Source organism: Cavia porcellus, unplaced genomic scaffold (assembly GCF_034190915.1).
Source record: "Cavia porcellus strain 051 isolate PalLab524CR breed Dunkin Hartley unplaced genomic scaffold, mCavPor4.1 scaffold_2, whole genome shotgun sequence".
NCBI lineage: Eukaryota > Metazoa > Chordata > Mammalia > Rodentia > Caviidae > Cavia > Cavia porcellus.
Window position 1 is genome coordinate 78,438,334 of NW_026947485.1, and position 22,531 is coordinate 78,460,864.

Sequence of the window (22,531 nt, forward strand, 5' to 3'; positions counted from 1 at the left end):
AAAACACTGATCTGCTTGTAACACAAAGAATCCTTGTGCTTCAAGTCTCAGGTTCAGGGGCATCTCTCTAGAGGCCGTGTGTGTGTGAGTATGACTGGAGATTGAAACCAGAGCCTCTACACTGAGCTACATCCCAGCTTTTATTTATTTATTTACTTGTTTTATTCAACTTTTAAATTTTGAGGCAGAGTCTCAACTAAAACACTAAGTTGCCCCAGCCAGACTCAAACTTGCAACCTTCCTGCTTCAGCTGCTAGAGCCACTGGGGCTCCAGGGGGCATCAGCATGCCTGGCCGCAGAGCCTTTCTTGACAAGTATGTGGACGTCCCACCCTGGCCACCCTTCCTCACCCTTGTTCGTTCTGGTACCACAGCGGTCACGCTGCAGGTGGTTTAAAGCCTCCCTTTACTTGTGCTGCTGTTGGCCCTGGCGGCCTAACAAGGAGGAAACTCAGGGGTGTTGTGCCTGGTTGGTCGCCCTGGGGCCCCCAATGCCCTCTGCAGGGTCAGCTCTGTGGGAGGAGCCAGCCAGACATCTCCTGAGTGAAGGGAGGGACGGGAGTGTCACTGTTGGCAAGCCCCCCTTTAAGGCTTCCCCTATTCTTTCCCGTGTTCCCCCCTCCTGCCTTCGTTCCTGCTTCAGGACTGCCACTCCTCAGGAGCCTCCTTCTCCTCCTGCGTTTGGCTGCTAATTCTCAGTCCACTTATTCTTTTGCTCTTTCCTCTCACTGCTTCCTTTCTCAGCTTGCTCATCGTACCTGCTCGGGGCTCCCACGTGCTCTCTGTACTTATGACGCTAACATCTGTCTCATCTCCACCCTCTGCCTGGCACTGGGGCCACCTGCCTGCTTCCTCCCAGCATTCGCACCTGGGACCCTCCTGCCACCTCACAGCTGGTAAGTCCAAGGTGGAGTCACATCTGGGCCCCCTTTCTGCCATCATCTTCCCAGTCATCCACACTCCAAACCCTACAGTCTGTCTCTGGCAGCATCTTTGGCTCGGCTCTATTGAAGTCCAGCACAATCCTCCCTTTCCGGCGTGTCTGATGGCATGAAAACTGACATCCCCTTCCCCAGACTTACGCCTGCTAGGCGAGCAAGATAATTACCCTGAAAGTCTCTGCCTCTTCGTCTACCAGCCCAGCAATGGCTGGCAGTGGCAGCACGGGCCCGTAGACGGGGTCCTTGGGCAGTGACTGGGGGAAAAGCAGGTCTGTTTCTTTTAAAAGTGACCCATCTTCCAGAGGTAGCTTTATTGACCTGTAGAAAAAGAAACACGAGAACCAGAAGATTAACAGAACTAATCATCAGTGAGTATCAGTGTGAAGTGAGGTGAGAAGTGCTATGATCTAAGAACATCAGAGGACGCTCACAACATGTTTTACACATGTAATCCGGTGTGCCATGTCAGGATGAGTTACATGGTTGTGATTTAAGCATGTAAGGATTGATTATCAAACTGTCCCATCATTAGTATCTAAAGCAGGAATTATAAATCCTGATGGGTTCAGGCAGGTGACCTGTGACCAGTTGGGACACTGCTTGCCCCTGAAGTGGCAGGGACAAGTCAAGAGTGTTGTTGACATGTGATCGTTTTGGTTCCAAAATCTTAAGAGGGCGCCATAATCTGGATTTATGAGAAATATCTCATCTTTTAAACACTGATGACTAATTCAAATAAAAAGCAGTGTGGCTATAAACATATATAGGTTGTATCCAGCTGCCTTTCAAACCTCTGCATCTCCCAGTTTTCTTGCTTTAGGAAAACTGCGCAAGTCAACATTCAGAACTAGACTAATATAAAATCTAGAGATGCAAAGGAAGAAAGGGGTGTGGTGCATTCACTGCCTACCCTGGGCCAATCTGACAGACACCGCCACTTTCGAAAAGTTCCAGTTTGTGGACTCTGAATAGAGAGATTCTTGTATGAAAGAACGTCAAGAGCACTGGGTTGAGAGAAGGACCTCCCTTCAGTTCTCTGGCATGGAGAAGCTGCTTCACTGGACTTACAGTTCACTGCAGGTGATTCGAGGATAGGCCTGCCCAGCGCCCTTGGCTTTGACCTCATGGAGTAGGCTGAAAGCATCTGCCTGGTGGCACCTCAGACTTTGCACTCACTCTCAGCGCAGGCATCTGTTCTCATCCACTACCACCACTGTCAACAGTGTGTCCTGAAGTCTCTCTCTGACTTGGTTCATCTTAGACAGGTGACCCGCCTGGGCGCACCTCTGCAACTACTGCTGTTTGTGGATGACGTGTGTGAGTATGTGCCATAACCTGTGTGCCTTCGATAGCCAACGGGTTCTTATTTTTGAGATTTCAGTAGGGGAATCAAAGTAATAGAAACCAAAAGCCATAAATGCTCTTTTTCTACAATAGCCACCTTTGGAAATAATAAGGACAAAATCAAATTTACAAAATTAGGCCACCTTGGAAAAAGCTCTTAGAAGACCCGATTCTTAAACCGATTGGGAAATCAAGTCAAAAAGAATCTTTCTGAAATGCAAACAACTCCAAGGTAATGATATGTGTAGAGAGATATTCCAGTTTATAACTGTGTGTGTGTGTGTGTGTGTGTGTGTGTGTGTGTGTAAAGACACTGAATCCACCCATTCGGCCCCATAAGAGCACATAAACGGAAACAAAGACCACCGCTTGGTTATTGGGCAGAAACGAAGCTTCCTACTTTGCTTTGAAATGATGCTCCTGGTCGCTCTTTTCAATGGTCCACACGGTCACTGTACTCGGGCTTGACAAGCACAGCTGGTGCCAGTTCATGGGGTTAAAGGACATTTGGCTGATGTCCATGCCGGGCTGGGACTGTTTGCATAAGATGACGTTCAATTCCCAGTTCCTTGCAGGAAAACAGCATTGGGAGAAAGATAGATTAACTTCAATTTCATGTGTTGAGGATAATTAGCTAATTGTCTTATGATAACTTACATACAGTGGGACATAATTTGCATCACCTATGATATTAATATTAAATTTATAAATAACTATGCTTAACTGAATCCTCCTAACAAATAAAACACTGTGTATTTTAGAAATATCACCCTGTCACCAGGTGTGTGCCTGAAATCCCAAAACCTGGGAGGCCGAGGCAAAAGGATCACTGGGAATTAAAGGCCAGTCTGAAGCTTTCACCTTTTCTCCATTTAATAGGAGGTTTGTCATAAGTGGCTTTTATCAGATAGAGATAAGATCCTTCTGTACATATTCAAGATTTTTATTTTGAATGGATATTGGGTTTTATCAAAGGCTTTTGGAGCACCCATTAAGATGAACATATGATTTTTGTCTTTGTTTCTGTTTATGAGAGGTATTATATTTGTTGAATTATACATGTAGAACTATTCTTTTATCCCTAGATGAAGGCTACTTAGTCATAATGTATGGATTTTTGCATTCTGTTTATCATATCTTCTTAAGGATCCTCGTGTCTGTGTTCATTAAACAGATGGGACTGTAGTTTACTTTTTTGGTTGAATCTTTGTCTGGCTTTGGAATCAGGGTAATGATAGCTTCCAAGTATGACTTTTGGAGTATTCTTTCCCTTTCAGTTTCATTTGAGAGTTTAAGTAGTTTTGGTGTTAGATTTTTTTTCTGATGTTCTTGTAAAATTCACTAGTGAATCCCCCAGGATCTGGGTTTTTCTTAGTTGGTAGGGTTTTTATTACTGCTTCAATTTCATGCCTGTTACAGATTATTCAGGTTGTTTTAGTAATTCATTTGCATTTAGGAATGTATCTGTTTCATCTAGATTCTCCAATTTATTAAGACTACATGTCTTCAAGGAATTACTCATACTATTTTGGATTACAATAGTGACCATTATGATTTTGATTTTTTCTTTTTTTTTTTTGGCCTTTTTCATTTTTATTTACATTGATTTGGGTTTATCTTTCCTTTTGTTGGTAAGATTTGCTAAGGGCTTGTCTATTTGGCCTATTATTTCAAAGAGTCAGCTTTTCATTTCATCAATTCTTTGCATTACTTTTGTCTCAATTTCATTAATTTCTACTCTGGTCTTTGTAATTTTCTTGTATTGGGTTTGGATTGGCTTTGGTTTTCCAGGAACTTGAGGTGTAGCATGATTTATTTTCTGATGGGTGTGTGACAAGAGCGTCTAAGAGCCACCCCAGAAGGCCGCTGTGGCAGGCAATGCCAAGCTCTGCAGAGCTCAGGTTAGATAGAGACATGCCTGTTGACTTTGGCATGAAAGGACACATTTGTGGAGCTGTGACAGATCTGCATCAAAATCACGGTAGCTTTTTACTTATTTTTAGGATAAAAGATGTGTCCTTGACATAGCTTATGCGTAGTGTGAGTCCCCTTTCTAGTATGCTCATGAGAAACCCCGCTTAGTTTGGTGCTCTGTATTAATTATTAATAACGTCCCCTTCACACTCAAAATTGTTGTGATTTGGATGACCAACTGCATGCTCATGTGTGTCCCTCCAAACCTGCTGCTCTTGTGGCTAACCTCTCGTTCCCATATCATAATCTCTTAATTAAAACCTTCCTCATGGCCTCGAAAGTGCCACACCTGGGCTTGAAATGCTCTTGGAAGGTTAATGTCTATTCATCTTTGAGGTATTATGATGGGTTTAACTGTGCCTCCCCATTTATATGTTGCGGTCCTAAATTCTACTACCTCAAGATGTGACCTTGCTTAGAAATAAGGACTTCGCAAAGGCAAGTGAGTTAAAATGAAGCCTTTAGAATGGTCCCTAATCCAACACAACTCTGACTTTCTAAGACAGGGGCATTGGAAGGTAGACAGAAGCAGGGAGAAGGCCATGTGAAGAAGAGGGCAGAGGCTTGGGTGACATTTCTACAGCCTGAGGAACACCAGAGATTGCCCTGAAGTAACCCAGCAGATGCTCATTATAAGCATAGAACAGATTCTCTCAGCTCTTGGGAGGAACCAACACTGCCAAAATTTTGATTTTGGAATTCTGGTCTCCAGAACTTGAGACAATGAACCTCCGTTGTCTGAGCCACCTTCTCAGTGGTACTTTCTTAGAACCGGCAGTGCTAGTCAGCTTTTCATCTCAGGGACAAACAATCTGACACACACAGCGTAAAGGCTGAAGGGTCTGTTTCAGCTCACCTTTCAGAGACTTCAGTCCACTGTCTGCTGGTTCAAAGGCAGAAATGTTGTGGTGGACACAGCTTCCAACCATGTGGGAACCAGGAAACAGAAGGACAGACAGAGAGGAAGGGACCAGAAACCAAATATGGTCCCCGAGGTCACGCTCTCAGGACCCAGAGGTCTGCTTCAGTAATATCACGGGTCTCTCTCAAGCTGATTAAGTTCACAGTAAAGACTGATCATCACATCAGCCAGCAAACTAAGACAGCTGGCAATTTACATATCATGTTGGCTCCCCAGGAAGCCTTCCCTGAGCACACCCTCCACTGTCGGAATAGATGAGGGGCTCCAATGACACAGCGCGCTCTCTGTACCAGAGACCCCTGGAACCCACAGAGACCCCTGTGGAGCTCGGATCCCTCAGGCTAAGCCCTCTTCAGCATTTCGGCTATCCACAGGCAGGCAGGTGGCTTACAAGAACAAAAACAGGCAAAAATAAATAAATAAATGAAGGAAGCTTGTACTGGCTTAATGTCTCATGATGAGACAGCATTTTTTCAATGAGCCTGCATGAATAAAAAACATACCTGTTTGACCCCTGTCATGCCTGAGGAATGTAATTTTGTTATCCTGGTATACTGATCAGAAACTGCAAGCCAGCATGACTTTGTAAGTTAGAGTTTAACTCTGGAATAGATATGATGCTATGATTGGATTGGCTGTTAGAACAGCTGTTAGAACTGCTGGGTTTAAGCTACTATAGTCACAGAGACCTCTGGAAATTTAACCATTATATTTAGGCATTTATTTTTCTAACTCCGTGTGTGTGTGTGTGTGTGTGTGTGTGTGTGTGTGTGTGTGTTCTTTAAGCACTCAGGTACAGTTGTGTGTGACTGTGTCCACCCAGAATTCACATGTTGGGCTTCTGGGGGAATTAGATTATAAAGACACAGTGCTCACAGATGGGATCACTGCCCTTGTAGCAGCTGGACTATGAGAGATCAGCTTGTCTCCACCTTCTTGCTGATTCCATTGTTAAGGGCTTAAACACAAAATGTCTCATATGCTCACAGCCTATTTGGAAAGTCTATTTTAATATCTAGCCCCTTTAGAATTTTTTTTTCTTTAAATGAGGAAGAGTGTGCATGTCTCGTGAGGTTTTGCAGGGATTTATTGGGCTGACTCATTTGAAATTTCAGGAAGTGCTTTGTGTGGTGGCACATGTCTGCAATCCCAGCTCCTTAGGAAGAGCCTAAAGTAAGAGGATGAGGTGAGATGGGTGAGAGCATGAGAGGGAAAGAAAGAGAGAGAGAAGGAAAGAGAGGGAAGAAGGAGGAAGAGGAGGAAGAAGAGAAGGAGAAAAAGAAGAGGAAGGGAGGGAGAGGGGAGCTGATCTGTCCTGTCTCAGGAAGCGTACTGCTGATGAAATCCGGTGAGCACAGCACTTAGCTACCTCGTGGCCCAAGCTTCAGCCCCCTAGATGTCACAGTCACTCTCTGTCTGGGATTACAGGCATGAGCCACTCCCCTTTAAACATTAAAACCAGAAGGCAAAACCTCCTTGGCCATGCATCCTTCTACAGCTTAAACCTTGGTCCTCCCAGGGTCTGTCCCCAGGGCGGGCAGAACAGCTGCTGTCACCAGGGATGGCCATCTTCCCTATCCAGCGTCCAGCTCCCTCTGATCCTGGCCTGCCACTGGCATCACTAGGTGACACCTGTGCTGTTGGCCCCCACTGCAGGACTAAATCCCACTCACTTTCTATGCAGCAACCCAAAGGTGTCACAAGGCTGCCTGCAGAGCTTCCAAAATCTGGGGTGGTAGCGCCGAGGCCTGGCAGACAGTTTGTTTCTCATCTGCTGCCACTGTGCGGGGTCCCCCAGCAGCTCTGCCCAGGGACAGCCTCCTGGGGAGCTCCTCACAGCAGAGTGGTCCCCAGTCCTCCCTGCAGCAGCTGCCCGACCCTCTGCTCTCCTCACCCCTACCTCTTGACTCAGGCTTCCAAAACAGAAGCTCCCAAGGACGTCAAGGTTACAAACAAAGATGGAGTGTGGGTGGGGTGGGCAGGAGCTGCTGGCCTGTCTCCATTCTCACCTTGCACTACCAAAAATGCCTCATTGCAGAAGTCTCAGACTCGGTATACCATAAGATGCCTAAGAGGAGAGACATTTAATGTCCAGCGGACATCAGTGGGTGAAGCCCAGTGAGGAAATTCTAATGGCCACAGGGGCCAGGAAGCTAATGAAAGGAATTAAATGTCCTGGTTAAGTCAGGGGTGGTTAATGATTTCTATAAAGGGCCAGACAGTGGACCTCTACCTTTGCAGGTGAGGATGTCCTTAAGCGAACAATTCATCTCTGAGGTTACAGAGCAGCAGCAACTGTCTATGAACAAAGAAGCGTGGCTGTGTTCCAATAAATTTCATCTACAAAAACAGGTGGCAGGCCATACCTGGCTCCTGTGGTGTGGTCACTAGTCACTGTTCCAGGTAGTGGAAGCCGCTGCGGGTACCTGGTGTAAGCAGCCCCACTCCCTGCCCACAACAGACTGCTCCCTGCGCAAACACAGGTTCAAGGGTTCTTGTGTTCGAAAGAGGTCAAATGGATCACTTTATCTCTAAAATTTCCCACCTTAAAAAATATTTTGTGGGCCAAACAAACAGCCTGTGTCCAGAATTAGCTAAAGGTCATTTTGAACCCCTACTCTAAAAACTTTGTAATAGGCTTTGTTAGGTGCATGTTTTTACCAGTGAATTCTTAAAAAACTCATGTTTCGGAGATATTATTATATGCATTTTATGGAGGAGAAAATTGAGTCTGAGTCTCTCGAAGATCACACGGCTGGCAATTGTTGTAACCCACCCAAAAAACAAGGCCCCATGAGATGAAAAACGGGGCAAGACAATGTCTTTTTTAAAAGAAGTGCTTTTATTTTAGCTGGCCCAGCAACACAGTACAGATGGAATTTGCAAAGCTGTGCAACTGAGTCAGGATTTTGACTGATTTTTATAGTTCATTTATGATTAGCTCATTGAAGTACATAGCGATGAGAAACAGAAACAAGGTGGGCCTTTGTTCCCTTTGCTGGAGGTCACAGGCATTTCACAGTGGGTAGTTAGCCAATTCATAGCCCTTGGTCTGCCAATTCCAGGAATATTTGTCTCTCATAAAGGGAATAATGGTTGACACAGCATCATTTGTCTCTTACCAAGGGAACAAAGGTTGACACAGCAAACAGGTTACTGGGATGGGGGGGCACGAAGATGTATACAGAACAGCATGAGGAGGAAGTGGTCAGTTAATCTATAACTGTGTGCTGGTGCTTAGTTACTAGGGTAACGAGCTCAGCACAGAATGACAATACTACTAATAACTATTCTTTTAATTAACTATTTTTGTTAATAACTATTTTAACTTTTCAACATCTTAGTATAACAGCAATCTTTGGAGCTAGGGCTCAGGCTGTCCTGGTGATTATTTGCCCAAGTATTATTTTCAGTAACCACAGGTTGCACCTAGGAAAGCCAAGTGCAGTCCTTTGCTTGGGGAACTATCAGAACTCACATGCTTGTCTCCTGTCTCTTACACTGCCTGGCCTGTGGACCCACAGGAGTGAGATGACACACGTCTGTAGCTTGGGCCGCTCAGTTTGCCATACTTTCTGACAGTAGCCCTAGCAAGCTAACCACATCAGCAAGTGACCGGTCACTAGATAAAGTGTGGGAGTCCAGCAGTGGACTAGGAACAAACAGCCGCTGATCCATAAAGCAGTGTAAGTGGGTTTCAAAGCAATGATACTGCACTAGGGAAGTCAGACAGATCAGAACACACACTGTGTATGAAATTCTAGAACCACGTCCACCTCCAATGGTAGGAACCCACCAGTGGCTGCCTGAAGTCAGGGAAGTAATGAGTCTATGTTTGTAAGAGTCAACATGGGAGTCTTAAGAGTTGTGTGGAAATTTGGGGAGTGACAGATATGTTTATTGTCTTGATTATGGCAATGGCTTCATGGTTGTATACCTAAGTCCAAACTTGAACTATAAACTTTATAGAAGCACAGTTATATCTCAACTAAGCTGTTTTTATTTTATTTTATTTTTTGAGAAAGGGTCTCACTTTGTATTGGAACTCACAATATAGCCCAGAGTGGCCTGAGACTCACAGTGGTCTTCCTGCATCAGCTTCCTGAGTACTGGGATTATAGGTGAGCAACACCCCACCCCATAATTAAACTGTTTTTAAAACTCTGCTTAAGCTAAATGTCACTCTCTGAACCTAGATCCTTGAATTTTGTAAAAGAAATGCTAGTATATTAAGAGTGTCTTCCGTTTTTCTGGAACGTTGTGTACTTTTCCTTAATAAACAGAATTTGTCCCCAAGAGTTTCTATCACAGATTGAAGCTAGGCACATGAATGACCCAGCCCAGGCCAGGAGTGTGCCACCTACAAAGGGGCAAAGAGGGTACAATGCTCCACTCTCTGAACCTATGATTGTCCTAAAGTTTCCAAAAGCAGTGACTTCAAGCTGAGCTCTGAAGTGGAGACCATTTTAATTTTAACATTATAGAAAACCTTCTAACGACTCACAAGTATTGCTTATCCTAAGAAATGATAGACCTTTTGTAAATAAGGAAATATTTATAAAACTAGAAAGACAGCAATCTAACTCTCATAGTTTTGCACCGCCAAATCTTATGCCTAGACATTAAAAACTACAGGAAATCTTATCTTGCAATTAGGATTTGTATTCTTTCCATTTTTCCTACCTCAGGTTTTCATCTATATTTCCTTTTACGAAAATTCAGAAGCATAAGAATCAGTGTAACACAGCGAGAGGAATTCCGCAGAAAGCTGAAACTTACCAGAGGGCCAGTTCGAACTCGGGCAGCGAGGAGTAACTGGCCAGGTAGGTGCCACAGTAACTGAACGAAAGCAAAGTGTAGTCCAGAAGAACATTGCCTGAAACATAAAGCCCGTTACAAGGGTTTGGTGACCATGTTCTAGTTATTTATACTCTCACGCTTTACTTCCCTTTTATAGTGATTTTCACAGAATTCTAGTGTTCACCGAACTGAATAAAAGATCTCCTGGGTGACTTTTAACACTACGAATGGAAAACTACATTAAGAGCAAAGCTATGATCTACGGTAAAAGATAATGGAGTGAATTATACCACTTGTTCACTGTCTCTAGACTTCAACACAGAACTGAGTGTTCTGTACCATAAATTTCCCAACATGATGTGAAACGATCCAAAAGTCATAAAGTATCTCAGATCTCATCAATATATGCATAAGTATAATCAGAACACTTACTCAAACTTCCCCTTGGGGAATTGTAATTATTCATTTCCTTATTCTACTATTAAGCCACATTTGACTTTCAATTTAATAGTGACCAACTCTTTAAACAGCTATAGACAGTTATATTAACTACATAGCAGGACGTTGTCTCCAAAAAAAAGTGATTTTTATGTCTGCAATAATACCCTATGTGGGGTGTTTTAACTTATTTAACCAGATGCATACTAGGGGGATACAGGCTGCTTTCAACCTCTCGTTATTATGACGGTATTTTTAACTTCTTTGTGCAAAAGTCTTTTGTCATATTCCTGGTTACTGAATTAAAATTGAACTGACTTCTGGCATAAATACAAATTTCCCAGAGAGATGGACTCAGTTTAGACTACTGCTTTTGGCCAACAAGAATGCTACTAACACGGGGCACAGTGGCACATGCTGTAACCCCAGCACTTGGGAGGCTGAGGCAAGAGGATCATTGCAAGTTTGAGACCAGCTTAGGCTATACAGCGAGCCCAAGGGCAGCCTGAACTACATAGTAGGATCCTGTCTCAAAAAGACAAAAAAGAAAAGAAAAAAGAATGCTAACTTCTCTGCACTGGAAATTGGAAAATCAGAATCATTAAAAAATTGTGACCTTGAAAAGCAGGAAAATAACAGTAAGCAAGTCATTACCCAATTTTTGATGAATATTGAGGTGGGACCTCTTCTTTTGTTTGGTTTGGTTTTTTTGAGACAGGATCTCAACATGTAGTTCAAGCTGGCCTTGAAGTCCCAAGGATCTTCTTGTCTCAGCCTCCAGAGTGCTAGGATTACAGCCTTGCACTACCATGCCCATCTGAGATGTAACTTCTTTTGATGTCTTCGATCATTAATAATTTTGTGATTTGTCTAAATGAGTTCCTTTGCCATTGTCCTCATGAAACATTTGTCCTTTTTCTTTAGTGCTTCATGGATGCTCTGAGTACTTGATGATACTTGTTACAAAGATTTCCCTCAGTCCGATATTTGCCTTTTTTAACTTTTCATAGCCTTTTTTTTTCATAAGTTATTTTCATAAGTTTTAAGGTTGTCCGTAATTAAGATGTCAATCCTTTAATTTTTAATGTGTTTGGAATGCTCTTACCTATCCTGGAATCATTTCAATATTCTATCCTATTTTCTTCTGCTTTTCAAGTGTGTTTATATTAAATGCTTATTTTCATGTGATACATGGCTTAATGCACACTGTAATATGATACTTTTGTTTCTAACTTGATACTTTTGTTTAGATACTGGGTTTCCCTAACATTACTGTTGAATAATCCATACCCTTCATAGGGGAATTTCTCTCATGATATTCTTGGCTCTCCGGCTTCTGTCTCCAGTAATCTTGGACCCTTCTACTAACTGGGAAATCGCTTTTATTTGTAAGAACTAGGTTTGGTCAAATCTTACAGTGAACTCTTCCATTTTGGAGCAGAGGAAGTCCCCTCCAGAATACCTTTTAATTTGGTCCTTCTGGTCAGTGCAGGAAAGTTGTATATGTGGATGAGGGGTTTCAGCCTCCGGTCTGAAAAAGCCACAACTTCATAAGGAACATTAGTTGCCACGACGCCAACAATTCCACTGATACACTGGAGTACCGTCTTTTGCTTGGTTTCAATATTAATAAATATGACATAATTTCCAGAAGGGTAGCAAATGGTGTTGTCATTGACAAAGTGCACCTTCTGCTTAGAGAATCCTTGCACCCATCTTTGGGAGAAGAAATGTTACCATCAATACAATACATCTCAAATAATTTTTCTTTAACAAAGCGAACAAAAAATCATCCAAGCACATCTATTCTATTTCACCCCCTTTCTGCCTCAGACAATTTCCAAAATGAAAACCCATCTGAGTAGCTGACCAGTTTGAGTCAAGGAACTACAGAAATGTAAAAGGAGACCCACAGTTGCAAGGGTCCAGAGGGCCTTGTATACAGCAGCTTTTCAGTAAAGAAAATTGACAGAACCTAAAGATGTCTCAGAAGGGTTTCCACGGTCTTTTGTACTTGGGAGAGAGAGCAACACCACCACAGAGCGAAACGAGCATCATTCTCATGGAAAACAGGCTTCATCCTGGGCCTTTCTGTAATTAGTTTATGTTTAAAAATGAAAACTTTAAAAAAAAAAACAACTTTGTGTAGGAAAACATACTTTGTAGTTGAATAATAAGAAAAATGCTTCTTTACACAGATGTTGCCATGTTTTAGACCTAAAAATATGGATAAATGCAGACCAAAAAAGGAGAGAAATGTGATATATATATATATATATATATATATATATATATATATATAGTCTTTTTCCTTTTTATCGGTACCGGGGATCGAACCCACGACTGCCTGCTTGCAAGGCAGGCGCTTATGCCACTGAGCTAAATCCCCAGCCCCCGGTCAATATTTTTTTTAAAAAGAACATTAAAGGCACATCCTTTTAAGTAAGGAGTGTGTGGAATACGCTAGAAGGCAGACATTTGAGGTAAAGACACTATGTCGGAAGACGATGTACAAAGCAAGCCAAGGCCGCCGGTTTAAGGCGTGACCTCGGGAAGGGAGTACAGCAGGGCAGAAGGAGGCTGCTGCGTGGAGCAGAGGGCGGGGAGAACTGAGGGCGGGAACGGAGGAAATAAATGTGTCTGCAGGGCTTTACTTTTTCCAAAGCAAAATGCTAAAGGGAGTTGGAGGACAGGGGTGGACGTCCTAACTCCGGGAAAGTGGAGAGGTCAAAGAAAACAAAAGGTTGCCTGGGAGTGGGGTGGGGGCATGTAGGAAAGGTTGGAGAACCGGGTTAACGAAGGGGATTCTGAGCCAGAGGGAGCGGGCAGCAACGAAGGCTGAGGCAGAACAACGTTGGGGACACTAGCAAGAACCGGGGTCGCAGGAAAATGTAGAGGGAAAGACGGTCAGGGTACAGCTACTCAATCATAGGATGGAGAGAGTCCGCGGGAAAGGTTAGGGGCGAGCAGAAGACCGCGGGCCTACGGATGGGGTAGACAGAGGCTAAAGAGAGCGAGCTAGTGGGTCCTGGGTTCCCCAAGACCACAGTCAGGCCCCGGGCGTGACGCCGCACCTCACAGACAGACTCGCACCGCCCGCGTAGTGGCCAGAGTAAATAGCGTCCTCTCGCTCCCTGCTTTGCGCCATGGGCTGTCCTTCTCTCCACCGGCGCCGGCGGCCAACGCCAGGCCCAGGCTTAGTCGCCCGGGTGGTCTGGACGGCGCGGCCTTCTTTGTTTACACTTGTATCTGGGAGACCGCAACCCCCACGCCCATTGGCTCACGCTTCGGCCCGCTCTCGCTTGAGCCGAGGGGATTTGTGGAACTGGCAGGCGTACCGGCCAATGGGAGATAAGCAAGGGAGATAGTGGGCGGGCCCCTCGTGCGGTCCAGCCCCCAGGTACTGCGTTAAGCTTCAATGAATGGCAGAGGAGGTAATCCTTTTGAATACTCCAGCAAGGTCGCAAGCGCATCCGCAGGCAGCGTTTCGTCTTCACATGTTCCATTAGCCCCATTTTGTTAATGAAGAAAGTGCGGAGAGAAGCAGCTTGCCCAAGGTTATAAAGCTGAATGGGATTTAAACTGAGGTCTAGTTAAAATCCAGACCTCTAGGCCCTCAGGGAACAGTCAGCTGCAGAAATCACCCCTTCCAGTGACAGCAGCTTGTCATTGTCCTGTCTTGTCCCAACCTCCATTCCTGGCCTCTCCTTTTTTGCAGTCCTCTCCTCTTTCTAACCCTCCCCTCCTCTTGTCAGGCCACCATCATTTTAAATCTAAAACGATGAAAGAAAGATTCTCCAAAGTAGATGGTCCTCACTCAGGAATAGCTGAGCACTACAGCGGGACTACACTTGCTGTGAGAAACTATGGGCAGGTTGAAAGAAAGTGAGATCCAAAATGCACAATGATATTATAAAATGGGGAGAAACTTCAAAGGGGAAGAGTAACTGGGGTTGGGGAATGGAGGGAAAAAGGAAGGGAAAAGCAAAAGAAAAAAAAAAAAATATATATATATATATACATATATACAAAAATATACTAATTTCACTGAAAAGAAAGGTTTGTGCTAATATTGCTTAGGCAATTAAATGCCAATATCTTTACTCTGAGTAATTTAAAGATAATATGAAATGTATTGACCATTGTTACTATGGTTACTCTCCTATTGTTTTGAAATTTTGTTTTAAAAAAGTGGAAGTTGTCAGAATCAAAATGCAGTCACATGTATTGACTCTAATTGAATAAACAAAATAAGTAAATGAGAAAACAAATAGGAAGGAAGAATTCTTGTGGATTCAAGCTCCTGAAAAAAACTATCACAAAAGACTCTGCCAGACTATGGCCTTCCACAGAAGCCACTGTGATTTTATACAGAAGTACTTCTCGAAGGACCTGTGCCCAGCAATGGTCTATTCAACCTCAGAGGGATGCCTTCTCCTTGTTAAGCATAGTGGCCAAGGAGTAGTGTTTCAAAATATCACCTATAACCCTTCTACCTTTAAAAATTGTTTTCCCACTTTCTTTCAATTCATCCTTCTTGGTGGGGCTCAGGGTGGAGCACTAGACAGTCACATCACACAAATGTAGAATTACAGATTGAAACAGGTAAAAATGGAACATGATATCAGGGATACTTACACTTGCAGCCTCACCTAGTAACAAAGATTCTCTGCTTGCCAAAATTTAGCCAGTCCTCTGAGTCTTCTCCCAAGCCCATTTGTGTACTTCTTTGTCTAATTCAGTTTTTGTAAAGAATCCTGTTGTCAATTTGACAAGAAACGCCCCCCCCCCTCTATATCTGATTACCAACCCCCAAGTGATATCTGGTCACCTCACCACATTCTCAGCAAGAATCACGTCAGGTTGCTTTAGTCAAATTGCCCCTTACTTCTGATGCTTTCTCTTGATAATTTCCCACTTGCTAACCCATACCCTGTTCCTTGGGTGTAAATTCTCACTTGTCCATGCTGTACTGGAGTCCAGCCCAAACTCCTTTACCAACTGTCTCTCCCATTCCTGGGATTCCTGTAACTGTTACAGTGGTCCAGAGCAAAGTTTGCTTTACTAAACTCTTAAAAAAATATTACTGACTAATTTCTCCAGCACTAGTTAAATGAGTTGAATTAAGGATGGCTTCTATGTGTACCTACCATTAAAGCAGAGAGATGAAAAGAAAATATTACAGCTGAGGCTGGTGAAGCTAAAGATCATATGAGGGGCAAGTTGAGAATCCTGGCCTCACCCAAAGAGCCATGACAAATACATTCAGTCATTTCAAGCAAGAGAGTAACATGACCTAATCTATGTTTATATAAAAAGATCATTCTGGCTGCAGCAGAATATCAGTTGGGTGGGAAAACAGAATTGAATAGAAAGATTTGTCAGTCCCTTCCTTGGTCCTAACAAGTGGAAATAAAACAGGATTTCTTAGGCTCAGCACTTATGGTATCTTGGGCTGGGTTAGAACAGGGAATTCCTATATTTTTCAGGATGTTCAGCAGACTCAGACAGCTGTACTTCCACAGCTGTGACAATTTGAAATGCCAGTGGAAACTGTTAAATGCCCTCCCAGGATGGGAGCCTGTGTAAGAGCTCCAATAGTGGAAGCCCACTAAGTGACCAGATTACAGAATCTTTTCAGAAGGTAGAAGTCTATAGGACATGGTGATGGGTTGATAAGGACAGGAAGGGGGAAGAGTGAACTAAGGATGCTCTAAGGTGTTCTTCTTTAGGATGTGGTGGAGAAGGAGAAGACACATATATCTACCTTAAAGAGTTTCCGTGGCGAAAAATAATGACAAACACACATAATGCTTAGTGCTTAGGAATTTACAACAGTATCTGGCAAAACCTGTGTTTGAGTCTCAGAGAGAAGTGGCCCTATGACTTCTCATGTACCCTTAACCACATCCTGAGCATTTGCAAGTCAACACTGGAGAGGAATGCGAAGAGGTCTGTCCTACCCTGACCCCACAGTAAGTGGTTGACAGAGAACGTAAGGTAGGTAGGAAATGTGGGTTCTGAGAGAATAAAATCCACCAGGGTTAGATCAGCCATGACCCTGGGAGGCTGGGCCTTCCCTGCATGGCAACCAAAGAGAACTGAACAGAATTAAACAGAAAAGGCAGTCGAGTGAATCCCACTCCTTAACATCTTGGCTTTGGGGTCTAGATTTAAAGGGAAGCCTCTGGCTAGGTTTTTTGGGGTACCTGTAATTCACAAGCACAAGGAAATCAAAGGGGAAAGCCAGTGGGCATCTTCTCAGGAGTTGTGGCCTGTAATCAGGAAGCCCGTAAAATCTGTTTATTGTACATAACATTCTGGACCAAGGGCTGTTCAGCTTCTTGAACAGGAAACCTTGTGCAACACAAGATGGGCCTGTGACCACAGACTCTCAGCCCCAGTTCCGAGAAGGGGGAGCCCTTAGCGTCCTCATCTTCCAGCACCCCAGAAGCCCTTGCTTGGTAGTAGAGAGCTGCTTTAGGCACGTCAGAGCCAGCCACTGCTCTCAGGTTTTTATCTTAAGTTAAACCTGCCCTTGCTGCAAGGTTTTCTTTCTCTGTCTTTTCATTTCTTCTGGAGATGGCCTGACCTGTGCCCCGCCGCAGGTTACAGAAGGATGCCTGGCTTTTCTTAATCTGGAAGGGAAAATATGGATCTCCTGGGAGAACAGACTGGGGAGGACAATCAAGAAATTCTACTCCAATCCTCATTCCAGAAGATTCATGAATACTGGGAATGGAGCTCAGACCACAAGTTCTGCCTCTCTCCAGCAACCTTGGCAGGAGTCTTGGGCCAGAGAGGAAAGGGCCAGGGACTTGATACAGTTTCCAAGGTTGTGCCCTGGTCACCAGACATGCCCAGGAGTGTGCTTTATTAATCTAGCATCTCTCAAGTCCATCAAGTTGAAATCAGGTTTAACTGGTATCGTCAGAGGGGATTATCATACCAAGTACTTCTAACTCAAGGGCAAGAGTATAAATGGAGGCCTATAAACTTTTTGTCCGTTTTAAATTAGGACATAAAATGTAAAAGTCAAATGTAAATTATAAAAATAAAAATTAGAGAACCCAGCCAGGTATGGTGGTGCATACCTGTAATCTTAGCACTGGGAGGCTGAGGCAGGATTGCTCTAGTTCCATGCCAGCCTGGCCTACATAGTGAGTTCAAGGCTAGTCTGAACTACATAGTGAGAACCTGTCACAAAAAGAACAAACCAAAAAAATAGAGAATTCAAGTCTAAATTGTTTAAGGTCTAAATATTTATTTTACATACATCTTACTGAATATTTTATATAAGCAAAATATTTGTAATTCAGATGTTTGATACCAATCTAGTTGTCAAAAGACAGAACTGGTGTCAGGATTCATACCTGTTACATCTAGACTTGTACACATTTATAAATGTAGGAATAATTAAATTTGTTCTGTTGCAAACCACTCCTCAGCCTCTATGTACAACTATAGCCAAGATCATACTAATTCATGAAGGTCCTTGGAATCCAAAATCAGAATTAAGAGTGGCAAGAAAATAGTCATTTGATTTTTTTTTGGAAAATCATAATTATGCAAGAAGCAATATGAATTAATCCATGAATATGAAATAGTTAATTCTATACAAACCAAGCTCGTGAGCTCACAAGATCAACGAATGACGTTGTGAATCCAAAGGAAGAAGTTAGGAGACTTTTTATTGGAAATCAAAAGAAAAAAAAACTTCTGGTTTCTCCAGGCGGGGAATCTGGAATGGATTTCTGCACAGCCCTCTGCACAGACCTTGGTATGGATAATGGAGAGTGAGCTGTGCTTGATTATTTAGTGGCTTTGTGAATTTAAAATGACCAAATAGAACCCAGGCTTTCTAACTCCTTTCTCCAGCATGTAGAGTTTAAAAGACTCTAGGATTTTAAGGAGAACTGGTTATTTTGTATTTTAAGTTCCTGGAGCCTCAAGTGACGCCTGGCTCTAAGCCCCTGTGGGAGAACTGTCCGAGTATATTGCTGCCTTTCTCTAGAAATGGGGTTTTCTCATTTAAAGGCAACAAAAATCGGGAGTCTAGATGTAGCAGGAAGAAGAAAAATGTATCTTTTAAATCTAAGACCAGGACCAATTAGTGCTCCAGGAACTTGGGGGAAAATTGTATAGGTCTGCCTCCAGAGGATGGACTGGAATGGCAGCCTCCATAATGAGGGGCTCTTGTACCACTTGCTGTTCTCCCAAGGGCTTTGCCACAGGGAGGGTGGGGGTATTATGAGGGGACTGGCGAGGGCTCCAGAGGCCGTATTTTAAAACTTTGTCCATGAGAAGCTGGAGGCCTTTACCTACCTCTTTCTTGATTGGACACTGTGTTCAGTCAGGAAACCAGTGAGGGTCTTTTAATCTTACGACTACTGGCACAGCAGAATTTGTCCTGCCAGGCACTCGGTTCTATCTACTACCACGCAGCAGGCCCCGCTCATTAGCTAATTTGATCAGGGAGACCTGGTGTAATCCCAACAAGTAAAATCCATTTTGGTCTTAGCTGGAATTTGAGAATTGCCCCCTATTTTACTAATAACTCTCTTCCAAGCTAGGGAACAAGACACTGTGAGACAATTAGAATTCATGGTTAAGCATTTGGCTTCAAAATGACATGTCAGAGGAGTAAAGAATCTCTGCAGCTATGGCTATGGACCTGGAGGAAAGTTTTCCAGAGATGGAAGAGAAAACAGAATGAGCAGCCCTGTATCAATAAGCAGCCCACCTGGCTCCCCAGTAATGTCCGTGCTTACCCAGGGCACCTCAGAGGAGATGGTGATATCTGTTGACAGGCACTGGGAGCTACCTTGGGCCTCTTTTGTCATCAGAACAGCAAATGAAGGTTCTGGCTGAGCCAGCCCCTCTCCGAGAGCAGGGATGGCCAAACCTCTAGGGCTACGAACCCGGCACATTAGCTGTCTAACGTGCAGAGCAAGGCCCAGGCTTGGGGCACTCATACCCAGTGGCCAGTTCTGTTGCACTTGAAACAAGAGCCCTTTCCTTGGTCGTCCCTGGGTTTTTTCTTAGATGACTTGGTTGAGTTTAAAGTATTGCAACAGCTATATCCTAGCGTTTCTCTTTTGTCTCTTCTCTGGATCCTGATTTTTGAACACAGAAAATGTCATGTCCAGTAATTGGGCCATCGGTGCCTGTGTCCCCATCGGAAGTTTTTGTAGCTTGCATAGAAAATCTGGGGCTGACTGACAGATGCAGTGATATTGCGTTAGTTGTCTCTGCCTCTCTGCAGGAGGGATGGATATTAGTATACCTGAGGAAGGCCTCTGCAATTCAGTTATAGATCAAAGCTGGATTTTCCTCTGCACTCTGTAAGACCCCACTCACTTTACCATAATTAGCAGATTTTTAATGTACTTTTTCATTCCCGTAATAAGATCAGCTAGCATATTGGACATCGTTTCTAGTCCATGCTCAGTAGATTCCCCCTTTGGCTGTGTTAAGGGGAAAGTCACCTCTCCAGGGTGGTTTCCTTCCCTTTCAAGGCATATTGTGTTTGTGCATAGTTTCTAGCCTCTGGTCAGATTCTTTGTGGACCACACAGTGTGACCCTGGCTCAAAAAAAAAGAATACCGTTTTAGGAGTGTGTGTGTTGTTTTTGATCACTGAATAAATTATTTTTTCCCTAAAACAAAAAAGTCAGGGCTTTAAGAGGACTGACTGTGAGGAAAACATGAGATATACTGTATTTCATCAAATCTGGATAAAATGATGAGGAGGAACTAATCTACAATTGCATTGCAGCAGAACCCTAGAATTTTTACACTGTCCTTTTTAAAAGAACTTTCTTAAACTCGGATTTCTTATCAGAAAAAGAACTCTTCAGCTTATTTAGAAATATACTTTTATCTTATTGTCATGTGAGCATAAAAAGGTGACAGAAAGTGTTGTTTCAACTTGTAAAAATAAAAATAAATACATAATTCCCAGGTAAAATGACACATAGTTAACATTTTGAGTCCAAAGGGAGTAATAAGAATACAGAAAAAACTTGACTAAAGCAAGAGCAAAGGTCAACAATACAAACAATAAATCCTACAGGTCTACATCCAGCATCCAAGGTGCAAGGGGTAAAATGTGAGTTTCAGGGGCTTGCACAACCCTGTTCCTGTGGCCTTGCCCATTGCAGAGAGGTTGGGCTCCACTTTGTCCTGCAGCTTTCCTTAGCTGATGTTCCACTTTCCTGGCATCCCTGGTTTCTTAGGCTTTCCATGGCACCTTCAACTTTATTCCCCTGACTTCCAAGGCCTTCCTCTGAAGTATGGCTAAAAGCCTTCCTGATGCAACAATCTATGCATGTCATGCATAGATTCTGCATGACAGTAAACCAGCATCACATGGAAAATGCCAAGGTGTGCTGTCAGGAGAAGCAAGAGCCAGGGCCCCTTGACCATGGCTACAGTGCCCTCTGAGCGCCTAGATGACTCAGCACAGTGAAATGAACCAATTCCCTAGTTTGGCCTATTCAAGATTTGCTATCCTAGTTTAAATTTTCAGATTTATTTGTACAAAATCATTAATGCATTTAAAAATTCTTCTAAAAAGTTTGTTTCCTGACAAAATTAAGCCAGGCCAAAAAAAGATCATTTTTTTTTCATTTACTACTCAGTTTTTGTCTATTTAACTATAGACAAATGGAACTATGTAATACGAGCATTTAACACATTCACACCAATTAACATTTTAAGTGTTATCTATATATAAACTAATTTAATCCTTTCTCAGATTCTAAGACAGAGGTCTTACATGTTCATCATTCCATTGTACAAATGACCGAACTGAAACTCAGGTTAGTGACTTCTCTATTTTCACATGGCCAATTAGCAGGTGTTATAGGTTACACTGCCCCCCCCCAACATCATAGATCAGTATCTTAATTCCTTGCGCCTCCAAATGAGTTCTTATTTGAAAACCCAGTTGTCACCCATGCAGTTAGCTAAATTAAGATGAGATCCGGACAGCCTGGCTGGCATCCTGATAAGGAGAAATTCAGGTGGACTTGAGCCCCAGGAAGATGCCATGTGCAGACAAGTGCAGCAAACAGGAGATGCTTCTCCTCCCATGGGACCCCCAAGATGGGCTGAGAGCCCCAGAAATTAGGAAAGGAGAAATTCCCCCTCCTAGTCCTCAGAAGGAAGCCCTCCACCCCGACTCTCAGAACCTCTAGAACTGCCAGACACCTTTCTGTTAATCAAGCCACTCTGGTTCTTGGTTACCCTAGTCCGGGAAAAACTAACACCGGAATGGACACAGGATTAAAACAGCAGAGGTACTCTGAAAACGAAAGCTGGATCACTCCAGTGTCTGCCGGTCAAAAAAAAGACAACCGAATCCTAAATTCAGCTTTCAAATCTAACACATGCGAATCATTGGTAGTTTTCTTATGCGTGTTATAGTGCCCCCAAACCACTTTTTCCTAACCTTAAATTAAAGGAGACTGTGAACACACCCAAGGTCTGGCCGAACCTTTTCCCCAGCCGCCTGCTTAATTGTAAACTTACTGTACCCTTCTTAGGGCTTCAAAACCCAAATTTTTGGAAGCAGCCCTACTATTCTGAGACCAATAACATTCAGGTTTACACCCTTTCTCTGGGTTAACAGCAGCGGCTTTACTGCAGTCAGTAAGCTAGTCAGGCAGGAAAAGAGAAAGGCGGTCCAGGCGGCTTCCAGCCAGCGACCAGCCAGCTAGCCAATAGGCGCCTCCTCGGCGGAGAGTGTTCTGGAGTGGAGTGTGCGCCCTGGCAGCAGGCCCTGGAGGCTAGAAGTTCTGGGACACAGGAAGAGGGGTCCTGCCAGTGGAGAGGCCAGTCAAGAGGTCCGGGCATGCTTCCCGGCTGGGGCAGCCTGGTGTGGGAGGCGGGAGGGCAGGGGTAGGGTCTCAGGCACAGGCGAAGACAGCCTGGCCACACTCCCGTGGCCACGCTCTTGGCCGGCACAGAGCCGCGAAGGGACAGTACACAAAGCCAGGAGGCCCGCTCTGCACGGGGCGCGCCTGCCGGTGGGGGCTCCACGGCCAGGCGCTGGGCTCCTCCTCTTGGCGGAGGGCGGAAGGCGGGCTCTGGGCTCTCGCGAAGTAGCGC

The 22,531-nt window shown here is 43.9% G+C and overlaps 1 protein-coding gene across 3 annotated transcripts in view; it reads right to left on the reverse strand.

The window, feature by feature from the left end:
• Cfap43 (cilia and flagella associated protein 43) overlaps nucleotides 1-13,679 on the reverse strand; it is a 90,709-nt gene extending 77,030 nt beyond the window's left edge. The window contains exons 1-5 of one of the 3 annotated variants that reach the window (XM_023567298.2): nucleotides 13,493-13,679; nucleotides 11,881-12,134; nucleotides 9,960-10,056; nucleotides 2,685-2,852; nucleotides 1,108-1,258 (exon numbers count right to left, since the gene is read on the reverse strand). In XM_023567298.2, the coding sequence (XP_023423066.1) occupies nucleotides 1,108-1,258; nucleotides 2,685-2,852; nucleotides 9,960-10,056; nucleotides 11,881-12,134; nucleotides 13,493-13,566 (744 nt within the window). In that variant the 5' untranslated portion in view covers nucleotides 13,567-13,679. The other 2 variants (XM_063244661.1, XM_063244660.1) reach the window with 2 other exon arrangements.
• Between the last annotated feature and the right edge of the window lie 8,852 nt (nucleotides 13,680-22,531).